The sequence below is a fragment of the Copidosoma floridanum genome, unplaced genomic scaffold (genome assembly GCF_036245765.1).
Source record: "Copidosoma floridanum isolate Cflo_tuat_1 unplaced genomic scaffold, Cflo_Japanese_pri ptg000021l, whole genome shotgun sequence".
Lineage (NCBI taxonomy): Eukaryota > Metazoa > Arthropoda > Insecta > Hymenoptera > Encyrtidae > Copidosoma > Copidosoma floridanum.
Genome location: NW_028321898.1, coordinates 10,503,277 through 10,517,433, shown reverse-complemented (window position 1 = coordinate 10,517,433; position 14,157 = coordinate 10,503,277). Strand labels below are relative to the sequence as shown.

At 31.7% G+C, this 14,157-nt stretch overlaps 1 protein-coding gene across 1 annotated transcript in view; it reads right to left on the bottom strand.

The window, feature by feature from the left end:
• The window catches only part of unc-13 (protein unc13 homolog), a 907,591-nt gene that overhangs the window by 216,455 nt on the left and 676,979 nt on the right, over positions 1-14,157 (bottom strand). Inside the window, exon 14 of the mRNA XM_089594724.1 lies at positions 10,232-10,957. Coding sequence (XP_089450850.1) covers positions 10,232-10,957 — 726 coding nt within the window. The remainder of the gene's footprint in view (positions 1-10,231; positions 10,958-14,157) is intronic.

Here is a 14,157-nt window from a genome sequence, read left to right as displayed (position 1 = left end):
TTATTTTCATGGCTGCTACGTAGCGTAAAAATGCTTTCGTGCATTACCTGTAGCAATTACGAGAGTGTTTTATGGTTTTTTAAAATAATATTGCAACAAATACACAATGCACTTTCTGTGTTTCAAACACGTATATATGCTAAGCGATGTTTTGTAAACTGTTTGTCTTTTTCTTCTTTTAAACATGACTTGTTGGATATGCAATCATCGAAAACATTTGGCTGACCATAAGAATTCAATTGGAACGGATTTTTAAAATTTTCTTACATCGCTCTTCGTACTTCGGTTAAAAACTGTAACATCATTTTGTATAATTGTTCGTCCATTTGCAACAGAGTTTTTGATACTCGTGCTTGTCATAGCTACAGATTTTAAAGCTTTGAGTTTGACCGTTCATGCAAAACTAAAATAATCATTCTGGGAATGCGTATTGCAGAAGGTAAGCTTTAAATTTTGTTTTATCCGTTAATTGATCGTTGAATTAATATGGCAAAATGAATTGTGGAACAATTACACCACGAAGGATTGAAATTGTAATTTTCCAAGAGAAACAAAGTATGCTGTGTGATACGACTAGGAGTCATCATGGTACTCACTCGATATTTAGTTTAGTACAACATTCAATCGTTGAACGCTGGAAATGGAAAAAAAATAAACAAAAAAAGACATCACAATGCAATCGTACAAAAGTTCTAGATAAAAGAGCACGTAATAAGTTTTTGTGCATCCTAAGTAATCTTATTGCGAATACTTACTTATTTTTCAAAGTATGGTTAATTGAAGCGTTGTTCTAATAATACTTTACCAAAAACATACATAATGGAGCATTCAAAAGATTGGCTTAAAAACTGGAATAATAGAAGGAACAGCAAAGATAAGCGCAACAAATATTAACCAACACAAATGTGATAAATATTTCCATTCTTTCTATAATGTCTTAAATTCACACTCGTCAAACTTTGAACCGAAAAGTTATAAGCCTTCTTACCAACAAAATCTGTTCAGCTGATAAAAAACTTTTGCACAGAGTACAGCTTGATAGGTACTACTTCATCATGGCATCAACACACATTGTACGCCTCTTTGTAAGGAAAAAATATGATAAAAAAACGGAACTGATCGTTATTAAAAAAATAGTACAGTCAAATAGGCCGCAATTCAACTTATGCAACATGTTGGTCAGACAAAGTTAATTCTCGTAATGGGAACATTAAGCTTGTCAGGACTACACAATATGACTGTTGCACATGTTTGACCGTGTTCTTGCGCATCTTTCATGTATACGTGTCGATACGGGCACGATCTAAAACGGGATAAACAACAAACAAGTTCTGACTTCTGCTTTGTCTCAGCCAATGGCATTCAAGGAATCGTAAGAGAAGAGAATAATTGTTGGAAACAGCACCGTCTATAGGTAGTAACTAATGTTCCTAAAAGTAGTACCGAACGTAAGCGCACAATTCAAATAAGGTCTAATAACACAAGCGCCTATCACCCAATGACCCATGACGCTTACTGGCCACTCTGTTAAATAATAAATTATCAATTAATAACACAAGCACCTATCACCCGATGACCTGGGATGCTTACAGTCCAATGTATTAAATAAATAATTATTAACTAATGACACAAGCGTCAAAAACCAAAGATGTTTGTCGTATTAGACCATTATTAAACATATTCAGTTGCTAACCTGTGTTATCAATTGACATTTTATTATTAAAAATGTGGCCTGTAAGCACCCCAGATCATCGAGTAATAGGCGCTTTTGTGTTATTAGTTAATAACTATTTATCATGTAATAGACTTGCCATTAGGCAACCTGGGTCATTGGGCGATAGGCACTTGCGTTATTAGTTAATAATTATTTATTTAATAGAGTGGCCAGTATGTGCCCCAGCTTATCAGGTGATAGGCGCTTGTGGTGTTAGATCTTATTTGAATTTCACGCTTAAGTTTGGTACTACTTTTGGGGACACTGACACGGTATATCTACCTTTGAGTATATGTCTGTAGCTGCTTTTAAGACTCATCACTTACAGCATCATGCAGCAAGGATATACCGTCATATTGATGGTCAAGAAGAAATATACTCTTATATAATTGTGCTTTTCCTAGTTATATACTGAATACTACAGGCTAATATTGTAGTTGTATAGGGGTTTAAATTAAAAAAATTATTTGTAATTTATGAACGTATATTTTATGATTCAGTTCCTTGGTCCTTTGGTAACACAACGTACATTAATGAAAATCGATTCAATGTATAGTTGGATCTGTGCGTAAAAAAATTGATTGAAACGAGAAAAAGGCAACCAATAGTAGGAGAAGGAATGTTATTTACAAAGGGCTAATTACACTGGTACCAGACCCTAACAAAAAACTATTACAAAAAATACATATATATTGCATACATAGTATGCTGTAAATGAGCCTGTGCAACTGAGAAAGTAAAAAAAGTCAAAGAACACGGCCGATCTCTGATTGAACTTGGCTAAGCAGCTCTCTTTCTCTTTTTTCACGCGTTTACTGCTGCCCCTTTCTTGTTTGGAAAGTGTACTGCCCATATTATTATAGCTACATAAAAAAGTATATAATAATTAAATATTCTATATGCATTGTATTATACAGCTTATACATACACGTACGCATTTCTATATATATAATATATTATAGATGTGTAACTAAAATTTTCAAACTCAACTAACTCCGAAAATCAAACTCACATTCTTTGGATTGGTAGTCAGAGACCTTATTGATTGTGCTACGCAGCACGCCGATCTACTTCATGTTCGTATATTTTATGAATACCAATTAAGAAACTTTAAAATTATAAAATTGACCAATAATTTGGCGTTTTCTATATTATATATTATTAAGCTTGCTGATTCCACAAGAAATAGTTATGATTATTTTTAAGCGGTCTATTTATGTCAAAATTGTTGGAAAAAAATGAGAATGGCATTTTGGCAGTGCCTATAAACGTAAGTGAGATGGAGAGTGCCATTGATCGTCTGCTATCGCCCTCACTCTCTTTTTCTCTCTCTCTATCTCTCTCTCCTCTCTCTCTCTCTCTCTCTCTCTATTGTACTCATACAGGTAGGCCTTTTTCGCATTTTGTTGCATTTATCTCATGTTATTTCTGTAAGGTATTTTATTTCCCCATTTTTGTTAAAAGATTGTGCAACTATATACCGCAATGTTGTATTGTTTTCTTAAGCTTGATTTAGCAATAAATAACATGTATAGATACGCAGTCATTTAATTGAATGGGAAACACGTGTACTGTAGTTAAGTTTATAAATGACTCAGGAATATCACATTCTCCTACGTTAACTAGAGAGAAGGTTATAAAATTAGGAAAAGATTGTGCGCAATCGTATACAACGATTAATGTGGTTTGGTTGAAGATTTTGACAAAGACGATTAGCCAAACAATCATTTCTATCAGTAAAATAAGTAACTATCAATTTTTTTTCTGCAATGTATATCCTTGCTTCGTGCTTTTGCATAATTTTTTGCAGCACATCAAACAAAAATGACAACGACAATGTACACAAGAACTAAGTCCAAAAAGCAAAGAAAAAGGTTATACATATCTGTAGGTGGTGCATGCGTGTGTGCATGTATGCTTTCTTACCTTATTTATTTAGGAGTTATAAAAAATAAATGAGTGCTACTAGTGGTTACTGTATACAATTTCGCTATGTATTTGGTTGATCTCACTTTTTACGTTTCCGCTTTTCCATATATCGAGCACTTAATCAAAACCTAAATACTAATCGTTAAATTTATGACTTTTGAGGCTCTGTAGGCCACACATTGTCTTCTACTTTAATTCTTTTGGAATTCAATTCTGTATTGTATGTCACTTTTTCTCTGTTTTTAGTCGTCATAAATTTTTTTTGAGCGATCTCATTGTATTTAGGTGTGTGTTGTGTCCTTTTGTGTTTATAAGTATTAAAATAAAATGTCAGTAATTCTACCCACTCGTCCCACTATTCTTATCTAGAAATACATATTTTAAGGTATTCAGCAAAAAAATGATGTGATTTTTTAAGAGAGCCACTTGATTGGGGGTGAAAGGCTGTTGTTTTAAACTGTCAGACTTTGAATTTACAAGCTACTCTCTTAATTAATTTAATAAAGAAGTTGGTGCCTGCTCCATCAGTATAGCTACTGTAGCTCCATAAATTCTAATGAATTTTCAAACAAATGCATCTGCTATTAATATAGCAGTTTGATTCTTTACTGGTACTGCTATGGCATATTTTGAGAATAAGCATTGCATTGTTGAAATATACTTATTATTTTGTTGCATTGCTGGTAACAGACCCATCATGCCTAGAGCAAGTTTTTCTAAAGATTTGCCAGGTGTGTCAGTGATAATAAGTTCTTGTTTAGTTTTTAAACGCTATAATTTTTTTAGTGGGTATTCAAGCCATTTCTGTACGTAAAACTAAATGTCCTTCTTCTGATGTTCTCAATAGTATTTATGCTTTAGTTTATTATAAGTTTTGTTTATTTTTTTGTGTCCTTCTATAGTGTAGTTATGCATTTCTTCAATAATTTTTTTGTTTTATCGAGGTAGATGTTGTATTTTTTCCCGACAAGCTATTATTTTTGTTTGTGTATTGTGTTTTTGTAACATCTGCAATATCTTTCAGAAGATCTTTAAATTGAGTGGTTCTAGCCATACTGACTCACGATAAATTTTTTCTGTTAATATTTCGTTAATATTTAAAAGTAACTCATTTAGTGCTGTTGTAATCTTTGTTATACTTTTCTATCTTGACCTCTAATGGGTTAAACTATGTCAAAATTGTTGTTATTTTGAATTAATTGAGGTGGACCGATAATGAATTTTTTGAAGCGGGGTAATTTGGTTATTATGCGCATATTTTGTGCCTTGTCATCTAATGGTTGACCAACGTTGTCAGTGAAGTAAACGTAGTTGTCTTTTCTCATATGAATTTTTTTTCTAGAAGAAATTATTTTATGTCTTTGTGTGATTAAGATGGGTGGGCTAGTCTGTGTACTTTTTTTCTGTGCTCTCCCAAACTGGATGATTAGCATAAGGATAGGGTATGAAAAAAATTTTTTTTGTGCTATTATTACGGTCTTACTATCAAATTTTATAAGCTTTTTGATGGGTGGTTAGGAAATTTCACTTGGTTTGCAACTGGAAATAGGAGGTGAGCATATTTCATATCTTATGATTTTAAATTTTGCTTATGTTCTTCTGTTTCACGAAAACTCCTGATACTATTTTAGTCGCGTACTTAAGGGTTCTTCTATTTTTACAAAGTCTCATGTAAATCTACGGTGAAACTCTTCAACTGCCTCTATCTTTTTAGGTGGGGTTTCAGGCTTTTTCTACCAACTTTGTAATTTGTTTCTTATTTAAAAAATTCACATTTTTCTGGCTGTGAGACTCAATTGGCTTTTTTTAGTTCTTCTCAAAGTTAAATGATTATTTTTTAATGTTTATAAAATTTTTGGAAATGAATACATACATTCTCGAAAAAAAACAGCTCCTCGAATGTTTGGAATTAAAGCATCTATGAGTACTAAACATATTAATGCACCTGTTTTGAATTTCAAACAGCATCTTTGCAAACAAATAAACCGTAGATCACACATTAAGGCATCTTATATCTGTCTGAGATAGGTTTGTGTATTAAGTGTAGTTGTTGTCTTGATTTTCATAAATTAGTGATTTCTCTGAGCTTTTAAAGCTTTTAAGCAGTTTGTTTTTCTTGTTGCTTTTATTTGTATTATAATCTTTCACGTATAAGGTTTTAAATCGTTTTCTAGACAGATTATAGATATCATTTTGATCTTGTCTATTTTGCAAATTATTGGCGGTCTTACAATATTTTCTTCTAGAGTTCAAGTCTTTTTGACTTCGGAATACGGATACTTGTTTATTGTTAAATTTGAAGTTAAAAATTTTTGTGACATGGTTGTCTATGCTCTGATTATACGAATTTCGGAGTTTGTTACAGAAATTTTTGTATTTCAATTCCAGATTTCGGCGTTCGTAAAATAATTTTTTGTCTAACGATTCTGAATTCCAGCGTTTGTAATGATTTTTTTTGTTTTATAGTTTTTGATGTTGGAGATATTTTATAGTTTAAGAGTTTTTGCACTACTGAGTTCGGATTTCCCACTTTTCAGAGATTTGGAGTTAGAGTTTTCTGCTTCTTCAACGTATAAAAAGATGTATGAAATTTTTGTGTATGCGACGTAGTTTTTATGCTGTTCTAGATTTTTTCCATTTGTTATGCCTTTTGAGTGCAGAATAGTATCCTAGAAAATTTTTTTGTTAGGCTGAATAATAAATCCTTTAATGAGTTACATCTCTGCATCAATGTTGAGAACAAACAACAAAAACCATTTGATTTCACTGAATTCGATTGTTACTGAAGGTGTTTGTGCTTCGATATTTAGTACGGTAATTTTGTTAAGTATTTATTGGTGTGTTTTAAGAAGATGTTAGTGTTGCATTGCTGGTTTCTCCCAAGCTTCCCCTGTAGAAGAAGCCTGAGTCGTTCCCTGGCACCTTTTGCTTAAAACTATCGTCGTAAGCCTTTTATTACATTTACTTCTCCAGTGCATTAATTTTTTGCAGTAGCTCTATGTTTTTTCAATATTGTGATCGTCATTAATTAAGTTTAAGCATTGTTGCTGGGTGTACTGGTTTGGTACAGTTGTTGGGTTGATGTGTAGGGCAAGACAGTAATGTGATAATTTACTTCATGACATGCCCTTTTTTGGTGACAGTATATAATGGCATAGGGAAGTGGCTTGGATGGCGTCTGGATATTAATAGTGTACCATTGTACATGGGCGTGGCTTGGTATTGGTCAACTTTACTAGTATTCTAGCAATACCAGAAATCGCCTGCTCTGTGCCGTCGTCCTTAGCAAATTTTTTTTGAATTTCTCTAGACTTTTGATTTAATTGATTTATGCATCCTGACTTTGTCTATTATTTATGATCTTTACTGTTTCTTGTAAATGTTTGGGTTCGTATCATGCAAACTCTCTTTTCATTTCAATGGCTTGAGTTGTGGCAGTTAAGAAGTTGACCACATGGCCTATTCGTCTTTTTACTACCCAGTGAAGCTCTCTGATAAAGTATTTTACTTTGTCCTGTTCTAGTTTTGTATAGAATTGCTGATATGTTTAACCATCCTGAAAAGTTGCTTCAATTGGTTTTTAGGTGGTGCCTTTAACTTAATAAGAAAAAAGATAACGCTTTCTTTTTTTCCTTCGTTTTAACGCTGTTAGTTAATATTTAATGCCATGTTTTTGTGGATGCGGAAACGTTTATGAAAATTGTTGACATTTTTTCGATGGTGTCAAAGATTTTATTTTTGGTGGAGAGTATTACTTTTCTTAGAAATTAAGTTTTAATTGATTTTGCGAAATAGGGCACTTTTGTTCTTGGGAGTACGTGGTATGCTCCTTTAAAGCCGACTAAAAAGGTTGAGAGTGGAATGTTTGACCCGTTGAAGATAGAAATTATTTTGATTGCCTCATTTATATAAATATTTTGGATGGGTTTGAAAGTTTAGTTATTTATGTCATTAAAGCTGTTTATAGTTTGGAATAGGGTGCCGAAGGTAGGTGTTTTATAAAAATTGGAGTGATTGCTGTGTGTAAAATTGATGGAGTTGTGATTTTCAGGTGTTCCGATTATATCTTTTATTTAGGATATTGCACTAGTGCTTGAGGTGTTAGTGATTTAAATTTTAGTCAATTTGATTGCATTATTGTCTTATGGAAATGGAGATTTGTCATATGTTCTAGTAGCGTTGATAAACTATGATGCTCTCATGTATGGGTTAAATAAGGTGTTGAGATCTAATTTTAAAAAATCTTCAGTTATTTTCATGTCACTTATTAACAGTTGACTCAGTTCTTGGTTGTAATCAGTGATGGTTTTATTTTGCTGAATGGCAGATATTATTTACAAAAGACTTATGTTTTAAGTCAGAAAATCATGTAAGATTTCAAGCATTAATCCGTTTTAGCAAACACTTGTGATGGCTTACGTGTCTATTACTTCAGATAAAGATGCAGCAGCTAGTTTCTTGCTTTTAGAAATGTTAACGAGATTTATAGTGTCAGGTGAGTTTTTTTATCTCATTTGTTAGTAAGTCAAACAATGTAATAAAGAAAATTGGTTTTTGCATGCTAGTTTTGGAGCAATAAAATTCGATGTCAGCAATTTTGCAGTGGATGAAATCTTTCGATCAGTGCACTAAAGACTTTATTAAAGCTAGACAGAAGAGGTGGTATTGTGAAATTTTTGCCGAGACATCAAAGAAAAATAACTGTTACCTTTGCAAGAAAGATGTCCGATACGTTTTTCAACAAAAATGAACAAACTTCAGTTATTGAAAAATGATTCAATCATTTAAAATAATTCTTTATAAAAAGTATTTTTGATTCAAAGATATAAGACAACCGTATGCTTATAAAAACAAAAGGCTGCATGAGCTAGGCTATTTGCTCTGCATTGTTAACTTATCGACTAGTCAACAGTAGTCGCTTTCTGAGAAAAAAAAAATTTTCGGTACAATGCCGTAATAGAAGGCAGTATTTTTTCACAAATTGATTGACAAGCATTTTGGTTTTCTTTTTTGAGGCACACATTCACATATTTATTTGGACTTATTGCTTATGCTTTTTAATGGAGTCTGATCTGTTAACATTAAATGTTGTCATTTAAAGTGTAATAAGTACAGTTATATAGTAGGTAGTTGTGCTATCATTAATTTAATATCAAATAGTAGACTTTAAATTTTAAAAAGAACTCACGCTTAAAAAATTGATATGAATCACATGTTTCTTATTCTTAAGCTTTCCGAAAATAAAACTTATTTTCAATAGGTAATATGTATATACATGAAGGTTTAACGTACAGAACAAATGTATCTACATGAATATACTCTGCAGTTGCTAAATTTCCTTAGAATACGGCCTTTGGTAACATAAAAATTAGCTTGTACAAATACTGTGGCCATATTTTTAGTTTTAGATACTTGACCAGTGGCCACCTTTGGCAGTGCTGCACGGTGCTATACAAGTCTTTTTATAAGAAAAGAGAGGAAATTGCCAACTAAGATGGATTGTGCCGATTAACCATGTGTAAGGTATTGCCACGCCAATAGATAGTTAACCGTGTTACCAGACCACACCATTAGCTTTACAATTTATTACTCTTTGTTATTGAACTAAGAAAGAATTGTGTGAATATCAGTTTTAAGTCTCAAAGTATTTTGTGCTTAAAACGGTATAATAGCAGTGGTGCTTACGTGGACTAAAAAATATGTTGATTAAAAATTAGACTAGCTAAGTATGATAAAATGTATGAAAAAGAAATTGTTTTACCATGATTTTAAATTAGTTCATAGCATTTAATTCGGACAAAAATTGGTTGAAATTGGCTATTTAATTAGGTAACAAAATTTTTCTTTTTTAAAAACCAAAGACCCTTTAGAATAAAATTTTTTTTTCTTATTATGCAAAACAAAAACTTGTGACGTTTTTTCTCAAGCCATAGTTTTTAAAAATTGTTTCAGTTCAACTTATAACTGGTCAATTTTTTGAGCTTAAAAATTTGAATAAGTAGTTATATATATTTCGCAAAGTATTAGATCGCCTTCTGTAGAGTACAGAGAAAACTTTTATTTTGTATAGTTTTATTGAGATTGATTTAAATAATTTTTTGTACAGTAGTCTAAATTTTCTATACACAAAATCTTATTTATTTCTTGCAATTTTATTGTTATAAGCACTCAATACTGCACACCAAAGCTATTGTCTTTTGTTACTTAATAAATAACAATTAATTTTAATGTTTTTTAATTGTAAGAACACTTTCAAAAGTAGGGAGAAACGCAAGGAATTAAAGAAAAAATTTATATTTTTTTATAAGACGTTAAATAAACCAATGAAGCAAGTATTCACATAATATGAAATGTTGTTTTTTAATTTTTAAGAAGATTCTATATGTTAAATAACTTTTTTAGATTTTCACAACTTCTACTAGAAAAAAAAATCCCAGGTCCAGGTATAACAGTAATTTAATGATTTTTAACAACTAAGTTCATAAAAACTATGTTATAAACTAGTTGCTTAAAGACCAATGATTCATTTTTTAGCATTTAAACTTTAATTTAAAAAAAATTTATTTATTGTCTTCACAATTAACTTACCCCATCTTTTTTGTCCCTACTAAAGGCACCATGTAAGTATTCTAATGAAACATCATCATTTTCATTAAGCCATTGCATAACAAAAGGTTCAAACCATGCAGGATATTCAGGCACTTGACCTTTATATGGAGGTACATCTAGTACATAATTTGTATACAACCATTTGACTTTAAAATGTAGATTCATATAAGCAGATGATTTACAAGATCGACTCTGTTCATGTTCATCTAAAGCATCTTTTACATCTATTGCAAAAAGAGACCAAACTGTGGCTGCCGATAGTTGTCCTATATTAAGTTCTTGCGGAAATTGATTAAGTACGGGTGCATAACTATTTCTATCTTCTTCAATCACTGAAACAATTAGAGCTATAAGCTTGTGCCAGAAATCTAGAGAAGCCGAAGAGTTTTCTTCTTCTCGTCGAGCTTCACTAGGATCCACTTGGAACTCTCGACTATATAGATCATAACAATTTTGAAAAAGAAATTGATATGTGGATTTTAAACACGCTATCACACAGTCTTTGACAACATTACTGGCACGGGGTGGAGAGGTTAATTCTTGAACTTTCATTCTGAAGAATGTTATACTAGTGAGAAGATCGACTGTTGATTTCAAATCCATTAACTTTTCTTGACTAGATGCAGGAAAGTTATTGCGATACATGCATAAATCAATTCGTAGCGAATTATGAAGTTGATCTAACAGTTTTACAAACTTTTCTTTCTGAAACAAAAAATTTTTAAGGATTTGTGAGCTACTTTTTTTACACTTATTACTTAAGAATATATTCACACACATATAAATTTTTATACTAAAACTAAGATTTATCTGTATCCACTGAAAATAAAACTGCCAAACTGCGCTTGATTTTAAAAACTAAATCATAATAGAAATAGTTATATTTATACTTAAGTTTTAATAATTTTAGGGAAAACTATCATTCTACCAAAAAATTTAGTAAATAAATTGCTTTTGAGATAAATTTACGTGATACTGCTACAATTATAACCCTTTATGATTGATTGAAAACTTCAATTTAAGGGTTTTTTCTCTAATTAAAATCATAAATTTTAAATTTGTTACGATGTATATTTTCTAATGAATGAAAACACTTTGCAAGATTTTTAAGTCTTAAAGTTTTTTTCTTGCAGTACTATTTTGTTAACATGAAAAAAGACTGAATTTTTCCAGTAGAAACTATTTTCATGAGGTTGAATCGTTAGTATCTCCTGATAAGAGTTTTTAAAATTTGATATCAATAGTAATAGTTTCACTTTTCATTTTTGTTTCATTTGCAACCTTTAAAAAACGTAGATTTCCTACGAAAAATTTAAAGAGCACCTAAAAACAACGAATTAAAAGACCATCAGTGTATTGAATGGCTGCCAACAGCCGTTTATCAAAAAATAAAAAATGATTACTCTAAAAATTAGGATCATACAATTTTTTAACCGATCAAAATGAATTTAAACAATGAAAAGCTTTTTCACCTAAATGTTCTTTAAAGATTCTTGAGTAACCATACTATACTAAACTTACAAAGGGTACCCATAAACTTTATACCATGTGCAGTAAACAAGCGATGGCTTTTTTGCTCAAACATCTGTACAGTTAACTTTTTAAAAACCATTCTTCTTAACATAAATCGTCTAACAGTTAAGTGATACGAATGTTTAAAAGTAATACATAGTAATAACATTACTTCTAAGGTAACTGATGTTTTTTTGATAATAACACAACTATAAATTCTATTAGTGGTAAATACACAAAAATCTTTAGAATGCTCTGTTTTACTTATTGTATATTATTATATATTCACACGAAAAACGTTTTAGGCTATATCTAAGATAAATTATCAGGTTTCTTATATTAGCTGACATTGATCTTATACAATTGACCTAAAATTTTAGTAATGATATTATCACACATTTATAATCTATAGCCAGAGAGATGTTACTATTCTATCGTTTTACTCAGAAGCTTTAGTACAAAACCTGTTTATTTAAGTAATATCGTTTTTACCGTAAATGTATAAAGGGTAAGCATTTTTTTTTAAACAACTCTTGTATGAACTTTTTTTCTTAGGCTCATTGCCAAAAATTAGCAGTAAACAATAATAATGCTTATTAATAATAAAACACTCTAATCCTAATAACAAATAGTACTTGTAGTATTAATTATTATACAAGTAATATTGCACAGCATAACACAGATGTCTTGACTTATTATTAATTTATAACTATAGGTAAGTTAATGTGTATCGTATGCTTTACTATGTTTTGTTATTTTGTGCTAATAATTTTTATATCCTGATTCTGTTAATTCTCTCATGGTGTTTATAGTGTGCTAAAACTTTTTTTTGCCTCTGGGTTAGTAGTGCTTTTGTACTTTAAACTGGCATCGGTGCTCAAACTGCAGTGTCCACGCGTAACCTTAAACTGTTTTTTGTGTTGTTACCTGACACACGAGCCTCAATGATGGTGGCTACTGTAAAACGTCTGTGAGCATTAGGTTTTGCTTTCACAACTGAGACAGGGAATTTCACGCTTCTTGTGTGGTTTGTTCTCCATCCAAAATTCAGGAAATATATCGTTACTGCAGGGATATCTATTTGCCCCCTGACGTTTTACCTCGAGTTGTTCAGCAGTTAAAAAAGCAGCGTTCGTACTCCCGAAGACTGCCTACCGCTATAAACAATTAATCTTTTTCTGCATACATCAGCCATGCACACAAAGTTGCACCTCTATTAAGACTCAGGTGGATAAATTAGATGAAAGCATGAAAACGCTACAATCTTTACGAGCCTCCATGTTGGACATAAATAGAAGGCTTAAGATCTTAGAATAATAATACTGCAACAATATAGAACCCTACTCCTCAGACTCTGAAAGAGGTCCAAGACAGACTTGCCGCAGTTGAGGGTCACTCTTCTCTTTCTAATAAACCAGCTCTAGATAGCTTTGTAATGGAAATGGAGGACAGGCTTCAGAGGTCTTCAAATATTATTCTTTACAATGTTCCTAAATCATCATCTGGGTCTAGTCGGAATACAAAGAGTATGTTGTCTGCAAGAAATATGCTGTCAACTATCGAAATTACCAAAATTTACCAGTTAGTTTGTCTAAGCCAATTTACCTCTGCAGCTAAATCTAGGCTTCTGCTTGTCTCTCTGTGCAGCAAAAAAAAGGTTATGCATTTGATCCTGCAACGCTTTAAGTCACCAAAGGGTATTAGTGCTTCCTCTGACAAAACCAAAGCACAGCGAGCGCACCTTTCTCAGCTGGTGGATAAAGTTCAACGTCATAATTCAACTAACTCTGCCATTAAGGAGAAACTAGAATATGTCAAAGGTACTCCAACCATTATTGATGATCAACAGTCCTTTTATGTAAACACAAGCCCTTAATAGTACTGACAATGTAAAGATACTAGCTTATTACCAAAGTGTCAGATCTCTATACAACAAACTCTCTACAATGGAATTCAATATACCCTTGCTTTTTTTAACTCCAGGCATTAAAATTTTTACAGAAACATGGCTGAAACCACATAATTTGAACACAGAGTTCCCATTACTCAATTATAACATCTATAGACAGAACAGACAAATAGTTGAACAAGTCATAGACGTGGTAGTGGTGACTAGGTTGTAATAGACAGAAGCATTTCATCAAACCGTTTATTCCTAGAAATGAATATTGAGTATGTGATAGTACAACTACAGGGTGCTGCAATGAATTTTATTTCAATAGCAGTTTATATCTCACCTAGCTCTGCACTATCAGCATACTCTGAACATTGTAACCATATTAGATCACTCTTTAATTTAAACTCCTCCTAAAATGTTTTATTATGTGGTGAATTTAATTTAGCTAAACTTTCTTGGACTAATTATCCGCTTTCTCTTTACACAACAGGTTATA